The sequence below is a fragment of the Pleurodeles waltl genome, chromosome 1_1 (assembly GCF_031143425.1).
Source record: "Pleurodeles waltl isolate 20211129_DDA chromosome 1_1, aPleWal1.hap1.20221129, whole genome shotgun sequence".
NCBI lineage: Eukaryota > Metazoa > Chordata > Amphibia > Caudata > Salamandridae > Pleurodeles > Pleurodeles waltl.
Window position 1 is genome coordinate 825,961,178 of NC_090436.1, and position 17,146 is coordinate 825,978,323.

At 41.4% G+C, this 17,146-nt stretch overlaps 1 protein-coding gene across 1 annotated transcript in view; it reads right to left on the reverse strand.

Moving 5' to 3' along the window:
* Nucleotides 1-313: 313 nt before the first annotated feature.
* Nucleotides 314-17,146, reverse strand: part of PTAR1 (protein prenyltransferase alpha subunit repeat containing 1) — a 208,060-nt gene continuing 191,227 nt past the window's right edge. Inside the window, exon 7 of the mRNA XM_069228803.1 lies at nt 314-5,528. Within this exon, the coding sequence (XP_069084904.1) occupies nt 5,180-5,528 (349 nt within the window). The 3' untranslated portion in view covers nt 314-5,179. The remainder of the gene's footprint in view (nt 5,529-17,146) is intronic.

Here is a 17,146-nt window from a genome sequence, read left to right on the forward strand (position 1 = left end):
GTTGTTTCATATGCTTTAATTATATAGATCACACCTTATGTAAAGGCTTCGATCACACACATTTTAGGGCTCTGCCACCTTTTTCTTCCCACTTAAACCATTGCCCAGAGGTGCACAAAGGGTGGAAAAGTGGATGGAATGTCTCGAATGTATCAGTGTGCGGAGAAAAGTACACATGCCAAAAGGAAAAAAAAACTATTAACTTCACTAATTTTATGCAGATGTATTTTCTGCTGTACGACTACTTCTTACACATATGGTTAAGGAAAAACAGACACTTAAAAGGAAGACACGAAAAAAACATGCATTTCCATTTAAGTATGCATCAAGATTTTTATAAATAAGGAAAAAGATTATACACCTCCCAAATGATGTGTAAGTGTATGCACGCATTGATCTATACATTTTCTGTGAAATGATTGCCTCAGTGATAGTCGCTTTTCCAAAATATTACAAGTATAAATTATATAAGGACACTGATGTTTTAGTATTAAAATAGCATCTTTTCTAGAACTTTCACAATAGGTTGGTGTGCACTGACTGTGAAATGTCAATTTTGTGTCCCATAATGCTTTTCTCAATCACAGTATTTTAACGTCGCTTAAGTTAAATGTTCAGTCAAATACACTGTTTCGATTACAACTGGGAAATTGCACAATTGACCCAATAAATAGTACCTTTGAATTATTTATATGATTAAACACATTGCAGCCATTAATGACAATATCAAAATACAACTAGTCAAAATATTCGGCATATTCTCTCATCAATCTGTAACTCGCTATTGCAAATCATTTTATATATTTAAGAACTACGACTTGCTACTTTCTACTTGCTTAACAGATAAAAATAAGTGACCTTATACGTTCTAAATAAAGTTCTAAATACATGCACACACACTTACAGATTTTTTATATCCGGTGGTAGGATGCTAGGTCTATCTTTAAAGGATGGTATTGTCTGCTGAAATTCCTCTGCAGCAGAAGATCCTCGCTGCCTGCTAGATCTGTACATGCAATGAATTTCATTCCTGTTTCGCTCAAGACGCTTATATTGCTTGTGTTTTGGTGGAGGGTTACCATTAAGTGAGAGATGGATACTCCCATAGACTGGTGATTGATGAAGTCTGAAGCAAATGGCAGAAAGCAGCTGGCCGAAGAAAGCCATTGGCTGAAAGGGACATACACAGAGCCCAATCTGTAAATTATTAGCAATAGGTATGTTTACTGCTGTGCTGTCAAAATCCAGCACTAAAAAATAGGTAATGAAGCAATTAGATATCAGGTGTTAACGTCACTTATTTAATGTCATTCTAGCCAGGGTGGTTTTACAATTTTAAAAGAGTATATACCTTCTTTCTCTTGGTAATTAAACATGCTCATATAACTTAATAGTAATTTATACCCTGTTCAGACCGCCACTCGAAAGCACCATTGGCACTTCTAGCAGAAGACTGTTGGGAAATGTATTTATATTAGAACGTGTGATACTGTGATGGGATACAGTGTAAGCTCTTGCCATGTTCAAAGAAATTCACTGTACATTAACCCCTTCCATTTCTTTTTAATGAAGTCAGGCTTATTTCTTAAAATAATGTGTTTTTTGTTTAGAAATGTTTAGACTGAATAAAATCTAGAGCTTCTAAACACATTTAAAATCGGAGTTAAGAGATCTAGGCTTTAAGTATAAGGTTTAGAACACTGTGACACACAACCTTGTATAATAACATGCTAATATCACTTGCAACAACAAGTTCAGCACCTTAGGGTCAACTCTCACGCCATTCAGAATTAAGCTACTTAATCTTCTAATGCTGAGAGTGAAAATTACCTCATTTTACTGAAAGGCATTTTCAGCACTGTCTTATCTAGCATGGTGGGTGTGGGCTAGCCTAACTTCTAGGAACCTGGTACCCGCAACAAAACACAGAAGGTCATCATCCGAGGTCATCCAAGCTGGTCAGATCCTACAGAGAACATGGAAAATGCTAATAAATCGTGGGGCCTTACCTTCTCAACCAACATGCAGGCAACTTTACCTGCATGTTTGATAACTAAGGAAATTTAGACCTTGAAGATAATTAATTTGAACTGGTCATTTTATATGTACACTGAAGTTTAGTAGAAAGTGTCGCCAGTGTGGATGAACTGCTCATTAGAAAATATGTGCCGAATTGGGCTTCAAGTATGACAGGGATTTTTTGAACAAGGTATTGTCTACACTTTGTCAGTGGAAGTTTTTATTGTCAGTTCATGTATCCGCCTCATATCACCTCGCACTACCTATCTAAACATCCTTCATTTTGTTTTTTTTAAACGAAGCTAGATAAACAAGAATATTTGCAGAAATATGCTAACCATAAAATACACTTTTTTGTCAACTAAAAAAGTATTAGCTAAGTACCTACATAACAGTGCTAAAATAGATTATTTCACAAATAATCGCTGGCCTCTTATTTTTACAACAAATGTATATTTGCTATTATCCTTCCAGTGCAATGTGTTGCATGTATTTTAATAGACAAAACCTTGATTTTCTGAACATCCCAAATCTCCAGAAAAACAACAACCTGACTAAAACGAGTGCAAACACTAACAGGAGTAGGTTTAATGAACGTAAGATGAAGTGTGGATTAGCATGAACATTGTTTTGTAATATACATAACACAAGATCCAGAGCGACATTTGGCTCAAATGGATAGAGCCCGTGTTAATCATCTACACAGTTACACTATATGCATATTGAATTAGAGACCGTTCAACACCGGACGTGGGCAGGTGCCGGTATCCGGCTCTTTTAAACAACAATCTAAATGTGTTACTTAAATTGTGCAAAACATTGTAATATCTTCTACAAAGACGTGACTGCAAGGGATCTTAAAATCTGTAGGCAAGTAAGTGTCAAATATGGTCTGAGCACTCCTGTGGAAAAGAAGACATCTGCCACGAACTGGGAGGTGCGAGACCACTACTTTGCTTCTTGTTTCAGTAACTGTGTTGGATGGGCAACTTTAAAGAATGTAATCAACGACAAAAACAGAATGCACGAGGCACTATCAAATGCAGATAGAACTATCAATCAGTCTCGTGTATCACCAACTATTAGGTCACCAAGATCAGTAGGAGTGGGTACACAAAACCTGGGTGCAGAATAAAACCTTCCTTTCATTTCAAAGCTCAGCGCACTATCTGAACTTCATTTCTCGCAAGTAGAAAGGGAAACTGAAAACGCACGGTATGTATAAACTCACTGGCAAACAGGCTTTAGGCGCTCTCACAAGCAGGAAGTTACTAGGAACCAGAGTTCGATTTAGTCTGAAAGTTACTTTTGTCACAAAATAAAAACGGTAAAAAGGAACAGCAGAAAATCTGGCTGCCAAAGGTACTCACTCATCCTATTAGTGTTCTGACCCCGAACTATAGGAAATGGCCGCTAGTGTGTTACTTAATACCCCTAGCAGTGCTTATTAGCATTTTCTGCACATTAAGAACCACTAGCTCGAAACACGAGTGGAATAACAATTCCACCCTAAGCACTAATCTACTTCCAATTGATACTTAAAAACATATTACATTAAGAGCAGTGCTCATAAAAATCACAGTGCTGGACGGAGTCGCGATCCGCACTCTGAATGGAGGATTGTATTGATATATACGTTAATGCTACTCTCTCTAACTAGATGTTTTTTTGAAGTGTAATTTACAAGCCTCGGAAAGGTGCTTCAGTCTGAGAATATAGGCCATGTATGTGTTTAAAGATTTGGAACCCCAGATGTTTCCATGTTCACCAGAACCCTTTACTGTGCAGAAGCAGGTTAAGGGAGGCTAGCTTCTCAGGGTTTTGCCTTGCCTACATCAAGTCTGGATGCGGAGCCTTTTTCCGCTGTCATTGCCCACCATGAAATAGTGACACTACATATTTGATCGTTACAGGAAGACGTGATTTGCAGATTGTGATAACATAATCCGCCAGTTCCCGTTCACCGCCCACTCACAATACATGAGCACTCAAACACTAACAAGCACATACCTTATATGCCTACTCAGTGCCCCACTACGGTGCCTTCAACTGACATCTCTCACAAATTCTGAGGTTTCTTCGTAGAAATCATAATCAGCACATGGTGCTGTTACAATCAAAGGGTAACAGAAATCAAAGCAACAACGCTGATTAAAAGTAAAAAAAAAAAAATCAATGACCATGATTCAGGTGTTTAAAAAAAAAAAAAAAAGCAGCCGAACTGCTGGAAATAACGTGTATCAAGTATCTTTAAAACTCAGTAATAAATTGTAACAATGAAGAAACACTTTGTTCCAGTTGTCAAAAATTCTTCCTTGCAGCACTGTTTGCTTTACCAAACTTGTACAAAGCTTTTCAGTGTGCACAAACATGTGTAAACATCAATATGCCATGCAGTACCCATATGACCACATGTCTACAATATTTCTTACGAGGCAAAAGAGGAAATAAGATAGACAGAGGTTCGCTGCGTAATGTCCACCGCTGACGCAATCTTTGCTTCTTCCGAGCATATGAAGTGGATACATTCAGCAATACTGTGCTACTTCACGGTACTAAATGGCCCTATCAGCACAGATCCACCAGGCCCTTGCTTCCGTTACCACGTCCAGTACTGTCCAACAAGCCTCTTACATAGGACTTCATAATGGTCGCCTTCAAAACACTGAACGATCACAAAGTCCCATCTTGGTCCAGTAAGTTGCATTTGTCCCTCCACCAGCATTCCTATTTTTTGTGAACTAATTTTAACAATACTGAGAAGATTAAGTATCTCCAAATTCATAGAGATAGTCTTCATATGAGCTATATGGCTCAGATCAACACGCTGTAAACGTGCAGCTCCTTTCATGACAGACTGGAATAATCAGTCGATGAAAGTGCTAAAAGATGGACATGACAAAGCACACCTGAAGAGTTCGCTAAAAAAATTACTTCTTTCTCACCCTTCAAAATAACGCAAGCTACTTTGGTTCCCGTTGATTGTAATCAAAGATAATATGGGGCTTTCTCAGTTTTTCAGCGTTCGACTATGGTTTAAAGGGGAAAAGGCAAGAAAATCATGGCTATCAACTTTTATCCATGATTTGCCACTCTAAGCACATGGGTCTATTGCACTATATATTAAGCCTCTAATACTTCCCCAGTAAACCAGCATATCTCATTGTCCTATAAAAGTGACCAGCCATTTTTTGTATGCAGCGGCAAACCTGACCTGTTCGGTGTTTCTACAGGTTGACAGCATACTATCAATGAACCCAAGCTCTGCTTCAGAGGATGGTGAGAGCTGGGCAGGAGCCCGCTTTGGACGTTTGATCTCTTGAGAATAGCAACGTCTATGGGAATATCGCTGCACATCAACATCCATGGCCTGAGTTTTTGGGAAGGCAGTGGGCCCGGTAGGGTGAGGGCTATTCAATGTTCCATCCCCGCTGCCAGTTGCTGCAGGTCCTCCTGAGCTGGGCGATGGTGAAGTCTCCAACTGATGCACTAGATAGAACACATGCCTCCTGCGGAAAGGAAACATAAGAAAAAAACTATTAGAAGTCAGAACTCAGCTGGCATGGCCTCAACAATTAGACTCATTGTTTAACACATACAGTAAATGCCGTATAAATGATCCCAGAGAGCAGTGAAGATAAAGATGTAAAACCTGATGGTTAATCGGCACAGATTATGCCGAAAAGAATAATTTATACCGAACAGGCTTGTGGCTGCTATGAAAGTGTTTAAACGCACGTCCCTTAGTGAGCCAAATAACTCGGGGGGTGGGTGAGATGAACCACAATGAGACGTGAAAAATATGTTACAGTTCCTGAGACGGTAAAGTTTTACTGTTAAACTATGCACTACAACATATGACAGTCACGGCTGGCTTTAGCGCTGGTGGCGCCGAGTGCAACACGCTTTTGCGCCTCCCAATGACCTCCTTCTCACTGCCACCCTCTACCCACGCTCCTTGTGTCTCCCAGCCCGTCTCTCACATCAATGGGATCTGTTTTAAAGCACTGTTTGGGTGTGGCTTTACTAATGGCAATGTATTGCTACCCAAACGAAACCTTTTCAGCAACATTAGTGTTATGCTCTGACACGGTAATTTAGTGTAAAGAGCTTTATTCAGAAACCACCAACCCAACAGCAGCGTAAGCTCCCCTTCCTTCAACCGTCGCGTATCTCTCACCCTCGACTCTCTCAAGACCCCTCATTGGAATCTCCATGACACAGATTCTAGACTGTGACCAACATTCTTAAGCAGCCACAACACATCCCCCTTATCACACTAGAGAAGAAATACATAAGGATAAAAAAAAGAAAAGAGAAAATATATATACATATGTGTGTGGATAAAAACAAATAAGCAACAATATGACAATATAATGGCAGAAATAAACATGGTAATACAGAAATCTAAATTGCACAGAAGTATGCAGAAAGAGAAATGTCAGAATTCAAGAAACATAGTCCTTCCACCACAATGGTTTAGAACGGAGTCTGAAAGGAGTTGTCTTGCATGGTGTTACCTTGGACTCATCCCTTGCGGTGTGGTTTGCTCCTCGGTTAGCCAGATTATCGCAATCAATCCTGGGACAGTTCCATTTTGCAATTCTGGACATACTCCACACAAGACCATTATCCAGCACAACCACATTTTTCCTCACCTCCTTAATACGGAAAGGACCTTTGAAACTTGACCTTCCTTTTGTTTTGTAATTAGGGTCTTTCAGCCATACCAAGTCATCAACCTTCCATGCAACATCGGACACACACGATTTGGAATCATACCGCAATTTGTACTTTTGTTGATGATTGCTCCTACGCATGGACGCTTTACCAAGTTTCTCATGGTCAAGTTTCTCAGGAACACATGATCCAACTTATTTCTGAACCACGCTGGGAACATCTTGTTACAGCCCAACCTTCCCCTCATGTACTCAAACGGGGCGATTCCAGTAACGCTATTGGGAGTACTACGATATGCCCACCATTGGTCTCTCAGGAGACTCCCAAGAGGAACCCGAGTCTCAACTGCTTCCTGGACACAGTACTTCACCATCCTGTTCATACGTTCTGCAAGACCATTGGCCTGGGGTAAGTACAAGGCAGTTCTCAAATGCACAATAGCTAAAGAGTCCAAGAAGGACTTCATCTCCACGGATGTCAACTGTACCCCGTTATCTGTAACCAAATGGCTGGGTACACCCTCTCGTGAGAATTCCTCCATTAGAAACTCAATCACCGTCCTGGTATCTATGGAGTTAACACACTTGGTCACCACCCATCTTGAAGTATAGTCCACCATGAGAATGACATACCGTTCACTAGCAGGGAGAAGATGGAAAGGGCCCATAAAATCTAGACCTAGCTTCACCCAGGGCCTTTCAGGCACAGCAACTGGGGAAAGTGGGGGTTTCGATACCACTTTACTCTTGTCATTTCGTGCACATGTTACACAATCTTTAACTGTCGCTTCGACCTCACGATCCAACCCTGGCCACCAATATATCGATCTCAACCTTGATTTGGTGAGATTTCTGCCCAAATGACCCTCGTGAGCCAAATTGATGATTTTACTTCTTAAACCAATGGGAGGTATACATTTGGTACCCCTTAATACCTCGCGACCACTTAAAGACAGTTCATCCCTAATGTTCCAGTAACTCTTCAAAGGTTCAGGAATGTCCTTATAGTCCGGCCACCCTCTCACAATGAAACCAGTAAGTTCATGTCTAATGGAATCTTGATCCACAGCAGTCTTCCACTCATCTTCATTTATAGCCAACTCATTCACCCAGCTAATGACACTCTCATCCTCGCTTTCGTCATAACTATCAATCGAACTTCTAGACAAGAAATCTGCTACCGTATTCTTTGGCCCGGGCACATACTCAACAGAAAAATTATACTCCATTAACCCTTCAACCCACCTCTTTATTCTAGGTGTCAATCCCTCACCTTTCTTTGGAGAGAAAATTTGTACGAGGGGTCTGTGATCAGTTCTCACAAGAAAGGGTAATCCCCACAGATAGAATCTGAAATGCTTGACTGCCCATGAGCACGCAAGAGCCTCCCTCTCAATAACGGAATACTGTTGTTCTGACCCCTTCAGAGAACGGGAAGCAAAGGCAATGACTTTCTCCTCTTGACTTACTCTTTGGATTAACACCGCCCCCAGTCCAGTTACACTGGCATCAGTGTACAAGAAGGTTTTAGCGTGTGTGTCGAAATGGCCTAAGGTGGGCATTTTCCCAATGCAGTCTTTCACAAAGGTGAAGGCAGCTGCACAGTCACCAGTCCATGCAAATTCGTTTCCCTTTTTCAATAGGGATCTCAAGGGTTGGGTCACGCTCGAAAAGTTGGCAACAAATTTAGAATAATACTCTGCCAGCCCTAAAAAGGATCTCACCACCTCCTTGTTTTTGGGTTCAGGGGCGCTGACAATAGAATCAACCAACTCAAACTTGGGTTTAATCCCTTCACTGGAAATAGTATGACCAAGGTAGGTTACAGAAGAAACTCTAAACTTGCACTTTTCCTTCTTAACCGTGAGGCCAGAACCAGCCAGTCTACACAATACTTCTCTAAGTATTCCGTCATGTTCCTCTAACGTTTTGCCATGAACCAAAATGTCGTCGTGAAAGAATAAGACTCCCAAAACCCCCTCCAAAACTTTCCTCTTAATGCGTTGGAAACAGGCAGCAGCGGAGGCCAGCCCAAAAGGCATTCTACGAAATTGATAAGCTCCTAGCGGTGTTACAAATGACGTGAGGTGTCTAGAGTCTGGGTGTAAAACAACCTGGTGATATGCTGACGACAAATCTAGTACACTAAATACTTTTGAACCACCCAGCCCAGACAATTCCTCAGAAATATTGGGCAGGGGTTGGCGATCAACCCAAATATGCTTATTAAGGTCTCTGAGGTCCACACACATGCAAATTCGTCTCCCATTGTCCTTCGGTGCTAGAACAATGGGAGCCAACCATTCAGAGGACTCTATCTCCTCAATCACACCAGCATCCAAAAGCTTGTTAAGCTCCACTTTGAGAGGTTCTAACATTAATTTCGGAACTCTCCTCACTTTATGCACCGAAGGAGTGGCATTCCTCTTAAGAATAATTCTGTGTTCAAAATTGGACAGACAACCTAGTTCTTCTCTGAACACAGTAGGGAAATCCTTCAGAATATTAAGATCCAAGTTGCTATCATTCACTACCATAACCTGGCTCTTGGCATTGGGGTCCAACTTAATCCCCATATCACGTTGGTGACGCCATCCTAGTAGATTGTTCCCACGTTTTGCCACATAAACCTTTCCTACAGTGGCCTTACCTTGGAATTGAATACGCATGATCTTATAGCCAATCACTTCTATTTTAGACCCCCCATAACTGACAGGGTTGATATCAGGTGCTGTTAACGAATGGAAATCCTCCCCAAAAATTGCCCGGTAATTCTTGTCACCCACCATAGTATAAGGAGAACCCGAGTCAGCTAATACTGTCACCATTTTCCCATCAAGCTTAATAGCACACTCAGGCATGGTTACAGGTCCTACATCTATCATTCCAGAATCATTCACAATGTTGCCGGAATCCAAATCAATGCATAGGATCATCTTGTTAACATTCTCAGTGACAGCATCTATATTGTTCTTGTCACTATTGCAGACTCTAGCATAGTGCCCTTTCTTCCCACACTTCCTACACTGAGAATTCTGTGCGAAACAATTAGGACTGTTCGCAGTGTGTCCTGTATTACCACAACGGAAACAACGTTGAAGTCTAGGCTCTCTCTTCCTCTCTTGGGTAAATCCTGGGGTTTTACTGTCACTGTCACCGCTAACCTTCAAGACTTCCTCCCGAAGATGCAGTGCTTGAACCATGCACAAGTCGTTCTCTCCATTCATCTCCTTAATCCAACTATTGGTGCTCTCCATCCCTTCAACAATTGCAATGGCCTCTCTTAAGTCTGGGTTTTTCGTCAGTAGCTTCTCTTGAACTCTCTTGTTGTTAGTACATCGGACGAGTTGGTCACGAATCAAAGAATCCGTGATATCACCAAAATCACAAGTGCGTGCTAACGTGCGCAAAACAGCAACGTAATTACCCACACTTTCAGACTTCCCTTGTGAGCGTGCAAAAAACTTGTGTCTCTCAAGAACAACATTGAGTTTGAATTCAAAGTGTGCTGCTAAAATGGCCACAGACATCTCATAGCAGTCTCTGGGTTCACCTTCTGCCCCTCCAAAGGACAAGGTCTCAAGACTATCATAGATATTCCTGCCTTCAATTCCTAAATTGTGCAACAAGACTGCTTGTTTCCTTGCAGGAGAGAACTTTTCCCCCCCTATCGCTATTAAATAGGAATCAAAAAGATTCTTCCAACGCTTCCACGGAAGAATCGGGTCGCCCTTATCCGTTAGAAAAGGAGGAGGCTGAGACATTGTAGGAGTAGCCATAATGTGTATACAATAAGGTAACTTGCAGTTGTAAGTCTTAAGTCCAATGTAGAAGAAAGTCTCTTTAAACAATGTAACACTGCAAGCGCGTTGCAAGGCAGCGTTGCTATGGCTGCGCACGCAATGCAGGCTTGCGTTATTAGGCCTTCCGTATGCTTCCCGTTGCCAGGGCCGCGTTGCTAGGCTCCTGTAGCAACAAATGCGCGTGCACCCTCGAGCGCGCCAGGTCCGTTAGAGGCCCGCGCTGGTCTAAAAACTGTAACCGGCTCGAAAATGAGAAGGAGAAAAAACAAAAGGAGAACGGAAACAAATCCACTGTCCAGAACAGATAGGAAATGTTCCTGGACCGTGTGTTCACACCCACCAAGTGGAGACCGCGGAAAACGCTTACACTGCCGCTGACACAGGGAAGACTCGATGGAGGCCGCCGAAGATGCTCACTCTGCTTTGGGTGTGGCTTTACTAATGGCAATGTATTGCTACCCAAACGAAACCTTTTCAGCAACATTAGGAATAAGTAATGAAAGACTGTGGAAAAACATACAACGCCCAAACTATGCGGTTTGCAGGCAGCTCTTTGAGGCCAGTTCATAACTCACTGGGATATATAAGGATTGTAACTTAGGAGCTGCAAGTGACAAAAGGATCTCTGTGACAAAAGCAGTAGCCCACTGAGCTAGCCACATAAATACAGCTCTGTCATCTGCGCAGAACACGTTCTTTCTCCTCTACTTCATCAGACTGCACCTAGACAAAACTACAATCTCTCTCCGGCAGGAACATTGTTCACCAGAGTTATCTTGACATTTTTATTGTTGCTTGAAATCTGCTGGACACACAGGAAAATCTGTAGCAGGAGCTTGTAAACCAATAAATTACTTATTTATTTCTAATCGCAGAGCCCCTCCCGCCTCCCCACCTGGTCAAATCTAGCTGCGCTAGCACCAGTCACACCACCCTAAATCCAGCCCGATGGCAATGGTTGGCAATGTTGATTTTGCCTGGTACTAGTTCACGTAGTGGAGGTTCACGTTAAGCAAACCTTTACATGGCAACAGTTGACTGAACTCTCCTACTAGCAGATGAACAAACTGCTTACCTTTAAGAGAGAGCACAAAGATCCCTTTTGTGCAAGTGATTAGCCTGGTTCGAAATTTACAATCCCTCAAGAAGGAATCACTTACTTTTATTTCTACTGAACGTTCAACTAATGCCCCCAAACAAGGGGGCATCCCTTCGGTTTCAACTTCTATCACTTTGGATCTGCATCATCACAAGTTAAGGAAAGCACGATGCCTAATGCAAACTACGGTTGTACTGAGTTTAGGTGTCACAAGCACTGGAGCCAACAGTAACGGGTACGTAACTCAATCAGTTAACATGTTCATATCATTCAACATACAGTGTATGCATCTTCCTCTTTTACAAACCCACAGCCATAAGAGATCTATAGTCGGACTGAAGGCTACAGTGATTCCTGTGCTTACAATAACCGCACTACTCCTCTGCTGAATGTGGCATCAACATCTGCACAACTATTTTATTTGCTAAAACAAAATTACCATGACCGAGAGCCTATACAGTAGTACTTAAATATAAGACTGCAGATCAAAAAGGAAGCAGCAGCACAGTACATTTGATCTGGTTGAATGAGTGATGATGCTCACAGGAAGATGCTGAAACGCCAGCCCATAACATAAAACAAAACACTTGGCAATTTATCTAGGTTCAGGTTCCATGCTACCTGAAAAATTGTTTTAGCCAAATACAATAAGCAGCTGTTTCAAATTTCAATGAACATTTCTGTATTCTAAATAGAACTGTAAAGTTCTCCCAATATGAAAGTATGGAGTGCCCCAGGGCACAAGAATAAATACTGGGAGCATGACTGAATAATTTAGATGGAAAGCAGAAACCAACTTTGGAATTTTGGAGGTGGGTGTCCAGTTCACCAATGGAAAGTGTTACAAGGAGGGCCTGTGTAAAACATTTGCAATTTTTATGGAATGCAGGGACTTCAATGGACAGCACATACAAAGTCTTAGTGTTAACTGCATAGTAGCACCTGGTTTAGTGTATAACCCTGTGATCCTCAATACAGGTCTCTGGATTGGTGTCCAGTTCCAGAAGTGGCCCTCTTCTAAGGGGGAGGCTCGGGAGTTGGATCCACAGGTATATAATCAATCAAATCAGGATTCAGACTGGCAGTGAAACTAGTTGATACATGGGGACTTGTGCCTTGAGATGACCTCGACAGCTGCACTGGGATCAGAAGGGGGACCAAAGAGGCTTATGGGAGCTGCAACAGAGTAGGCAGGAGCTGTACCAGCAGGGAAGAGAGTGATAAGAGCAGACTCCCTAGCCTTCAATTATTTTGCACTTAACACAATCAATGACTCGGAGCTAGAAGGGATTCAGCAACTCCTGGTACAGAGCTGCCTCTAGCTGATGAGTGACACGTTCTAAGTGTCCATAAGAGTCTCCTAATCATGTCGAGGTTAAAGGGGACAGTGTGGGGAGGTTAAAGAAGAATGAGTCCTGCTAGGAAGGACCACTGAAAAAGCCCCATGAAGGTAGCTAGGCGCAGTGTGCTTGTGGCTTTCGGGGTGCCCTCCCAGACTAGATGGGTTATGGCATGTTGTGCTTGGTAGTGCCTCTTTTTTTGCTTGTGCCTCCTATGCTTTGGAAGAGCCAAGACTGATGGAGCATCAAATCACTAGGGAAAAAAGGGCCTTTTGTGCTTTTTCATGGGTGAGGATCTAAGCTCATTAAGTGGGTGGCTCTCTTATCTTAATTGCAACGTATACAGCACAACAGCTTGACTCAATCAAGGGCAGGTTAAAACCAAGAACTGATCCTGTCTAGCCAGTCTGGGACTGCAAGAGAGAACACCACCAGTACCAACTAATCACTGGTCCTATGATTTGCAACATGCAACCAGAAAGTAACACAAACTCTTGGTGCATGAGGTCTGCAGCACAGCACCCAGAGCAAGAGACTCACTCAATACTACAGAGCAGCAGGAGGTTTTTAGAAATAACTTTCTGATACGCTGAGGCTGAACGTAGGTTACAGGCAGAGTAGAAGTACAAAAATACATTTTTTGTGTTAAGTAAACTGGTCCCATGTTACGAAAGGGTCTGTTTGTCAAGCATAGGCCCTTAAACATTACACACCTGACGACTTAAAACAAATGCAGGAAGCTCATGTGTGATGTAATTGACATCAGGGTGGGAACAGTAAGAATCAGTCTAGCTGATGTTTTTTTAATTATTTGTAGCTGATTTAGCGTGTGTAACATAGCTTCCATATACAGAGTTTTCATGATCAATCCTTGAAGTAGTTAGTTCTTGAATCGGTGATACTGAATTGTAAAGATGAATCTCAAGTTTTTAGCAGCCTTCACTGGTAGAGGGAGAGAGTCCAATTATGGAAATTCACTTTGGTATTGTCACACTTTTTGGAAATTGATATAATGATTTGTGTGTCCTCTGCATATTAATTCATTTTAAAGCAGGAAGCTAATGGGGACAGGTAAATATTAAAAGTGTGTGGCTCAGAGAAGAACCTTTAGGGACTCCACAGCAAAAAGAAGGTGCTGACTGAAAAGGAGGCAGCACCATGGTCTGGGAAATATCTGAAAGAAATGAATAAGCCATTCTAGAGCCTTCTTGCAAATTCCACATTCTGTAAGTCTGGACAGTAACACTGAGGGAGAGAAGGTGTTAAGTCAGCAAGTAAATATAAGACGGCCAGGGCAACGGGTGCTGCTGTGGTTCATGATAAGTCTAATACTGTGTATCATTGCAAAAAGTGCAGATTCTATTCTATGTGACAGCCTGAATCAAGACGGGGCTGGGTCAAGGAGCTTGTTAGGTTCCAAGATGTCAATAACTCAGTGTTCGAATGTCTTTCGGTAATTCTGTCAGGAAAGACAATTAGATAAACCTCTATAGTTGGTTAGCAAGGAAGGATCAGTATTTGTTTTTTCCAGGCAAGGAGTATCTGAGCAGAGTCCAAGGAGTCGTTACACAGCTATCATGGTGGCTCGATGACATTTACTGCTAGCTTAAAAATGCAAGGAGAGCAGGGGTCTGGTGGTGGCTCTGACTTTGCTAGGATGAGGTTGAAGACTTGCCGTTCAGATAGGTGGAGAAGTTCTCTAAGTTTAGAATCAGCTTGCATGGAAATGTAGAGAAGACACATCCATTTGTTTTTAGAGAAGTCCAAGTAAAAGTGTTCAATTTTCTCCCTGTATAATGAAGCTGGGTTATCACACAAGGCTTGTGAGGAAGGTACATGGTGTTTGCAGAACTCCGGGTTGGAGATTTCATTGACAGTGGAGAATAGGTCTCAAGTAGTATTCTTTGATGACAAAATCAGATGAGTAGTAAAAGAAGCTCTGCCTAGTTTCGACCAGCTGTTTAAATCTACAAATGGCAGTACGATATTGACAAGACAAGAATACTTTCTTTATCTAGAGGGATTGAAGCATAACTTCCTTTTTTAGTTTAATTTGCCTCAGCCAAATGAACGCCTTTTTATGTTAACAAGGCAGTAAGCCGTTGTGAACAGCCCTTACTGTGAATCTACCTTAGTGACACACATTACTTTCACTAAATAGCAGAGAGGGTACACTGTGCTTGGTGACAAAAACTTTTACACACCTACTGACTTTCCCTCCTAACACGGTTCTGTGGGGGTGATGTCCTCCTTACTCTGCTTGAAAGCAAGGTGGACCGAGTACCAAATGGTAGTGTGAGATATTTCTATTGATAAATGAGGTTTGATTAGTTTTATTAATGTTTTTCATAAAAAAAACAACACTGCATTTTGCACAACTATGTTTTCTTAACATTGGCTAGACATGACGTAGGCTCCATCTTGAATTTCAGACGTGGACAAGTTTTAATTTCTCACAGACACGGCATGCATCGAAATGTGCACTAATGCTCTGTGATGACATACTGTTCTTGGAGAGCTTCGGAGGAAGATGATTTACAAAAATGTAGCTATTCAATGTCCTTCGTGTCTGTTTCAGAGGGCCTTTTCTTCTTATGAGTGTCATTGATTCGTGGAACTAGATTCGTGCTGTCCGATCCAATGACATTAGGTCAGAAGGGGACACAAAAATATTCACTTAGCAGTTGGTGCTAAGATGGTGTTAGGGGTTGGTATTAGTTAAAGACAATGTTACATTATGCTTCCCTTATGCTGACTGTGCAATTTTCTCTGTCAATTTGTTATAATAAGAACACAATCTGAAGATGAGCTAGACTTTTGTTTTCCATTCTTAGAGAGCGGACTCATGCCAGTCTTCTGTCTCATACTTAAGACTTAGAACACTCTGGCTGACTTTCCGCTTCATTTGGCTGAGCTAAATGCTAATTATGTATAGATAATTTACTTTGTATTAGACTGATTTGATGACTAATCATATTTTGCCTTCTGTAATGTACTTCAATAAACCTTCATGGTTTCTCACTTTTACTTGTCTCAAGAAGGCTTATTTAAATGAATATGTTACTCGGTTTTGCTGTCCAGAAGCTGACTTAGAGGGGGCACATTACCTCGTCTACTATTGAGAACAATCTTGCCCTGATCCGCGAAGGCATTTTGGGCCATATGTACGAACACATTTTCCCATAGACACAGAATGGGCAAAACTGTTTGGTACATCTGGCCCTTTATCTTTTATCTCATCAGATTATCAAACAGAACTTCAACAGTTTCACACACAAGTTATGAGTGTCCGATGCTGAAAGCACTTGATGACACAAGATAGATTACTTAAAACGCCATTCAGTGTACAGGGAAAAAAAAGATCCAGCTCTACTCCCCTTGTATCCTGCATCTCTTACACAGCAGGCATTCTAGAATGTTACTTTGTTTCATGTTTTTGGCTATGATTTTGATATGTATTGTGACAACATTTACTAGATGGCCCCTTTAACGCTGTAGTATTGCAGCATAAGCTACCAGAGTTAAAAGAGACGGAAGAAAAGAAAACATCAAAAGAAGTGAGAGAGCGTAGCTTATATATATTTAATATTAACATGAAATGATTATGAACTAATGTGTAATAATCCTGCATAGAAAATGTATTAATGTATTTTGCTAAACGCGTGCTTGAAAATGTGCCCACGGGGAGTGGCCGCCAATGTATACGGGGACTAATGAAACTGATTAATAATGTTGAAATATTATGATAGAATATAAGTTTGCACTAATAATTGAAAGTTATATATTAGACGTCTGCTAATAAATCATTAGGCCTTAGTTAGCATGAGTCGAGGCCTAGCTGCCTGACTCTCATATTAAATGTGTTTTTCTAACGTGCAGTGTGCTGACTTGCTGAAGGACATGAACTCTTGTTTTTTCCAAAAGCTAGAAGCTGAATGTAACTGTAGTAGATCCGTTCTCATGAAATTCGACTTGCTTGTAGAAACATTTTAGTTGAATGCAACACTGTAGATCACTCGTAGGTACAAGGTCGCCTGAACCGGTACAGACAATGGAGCCACTGACTGAAGATGTGCAAAGGACCACGAGAGGATGAAATCATACCGGACATTCCACCCGTTAAAGACGTCAATCATAAGGACCAATAAAATACGTGAGAACTGTTTTGGGGTGACAAATTTGATGAGCTAATTTGAAGTTAATTGG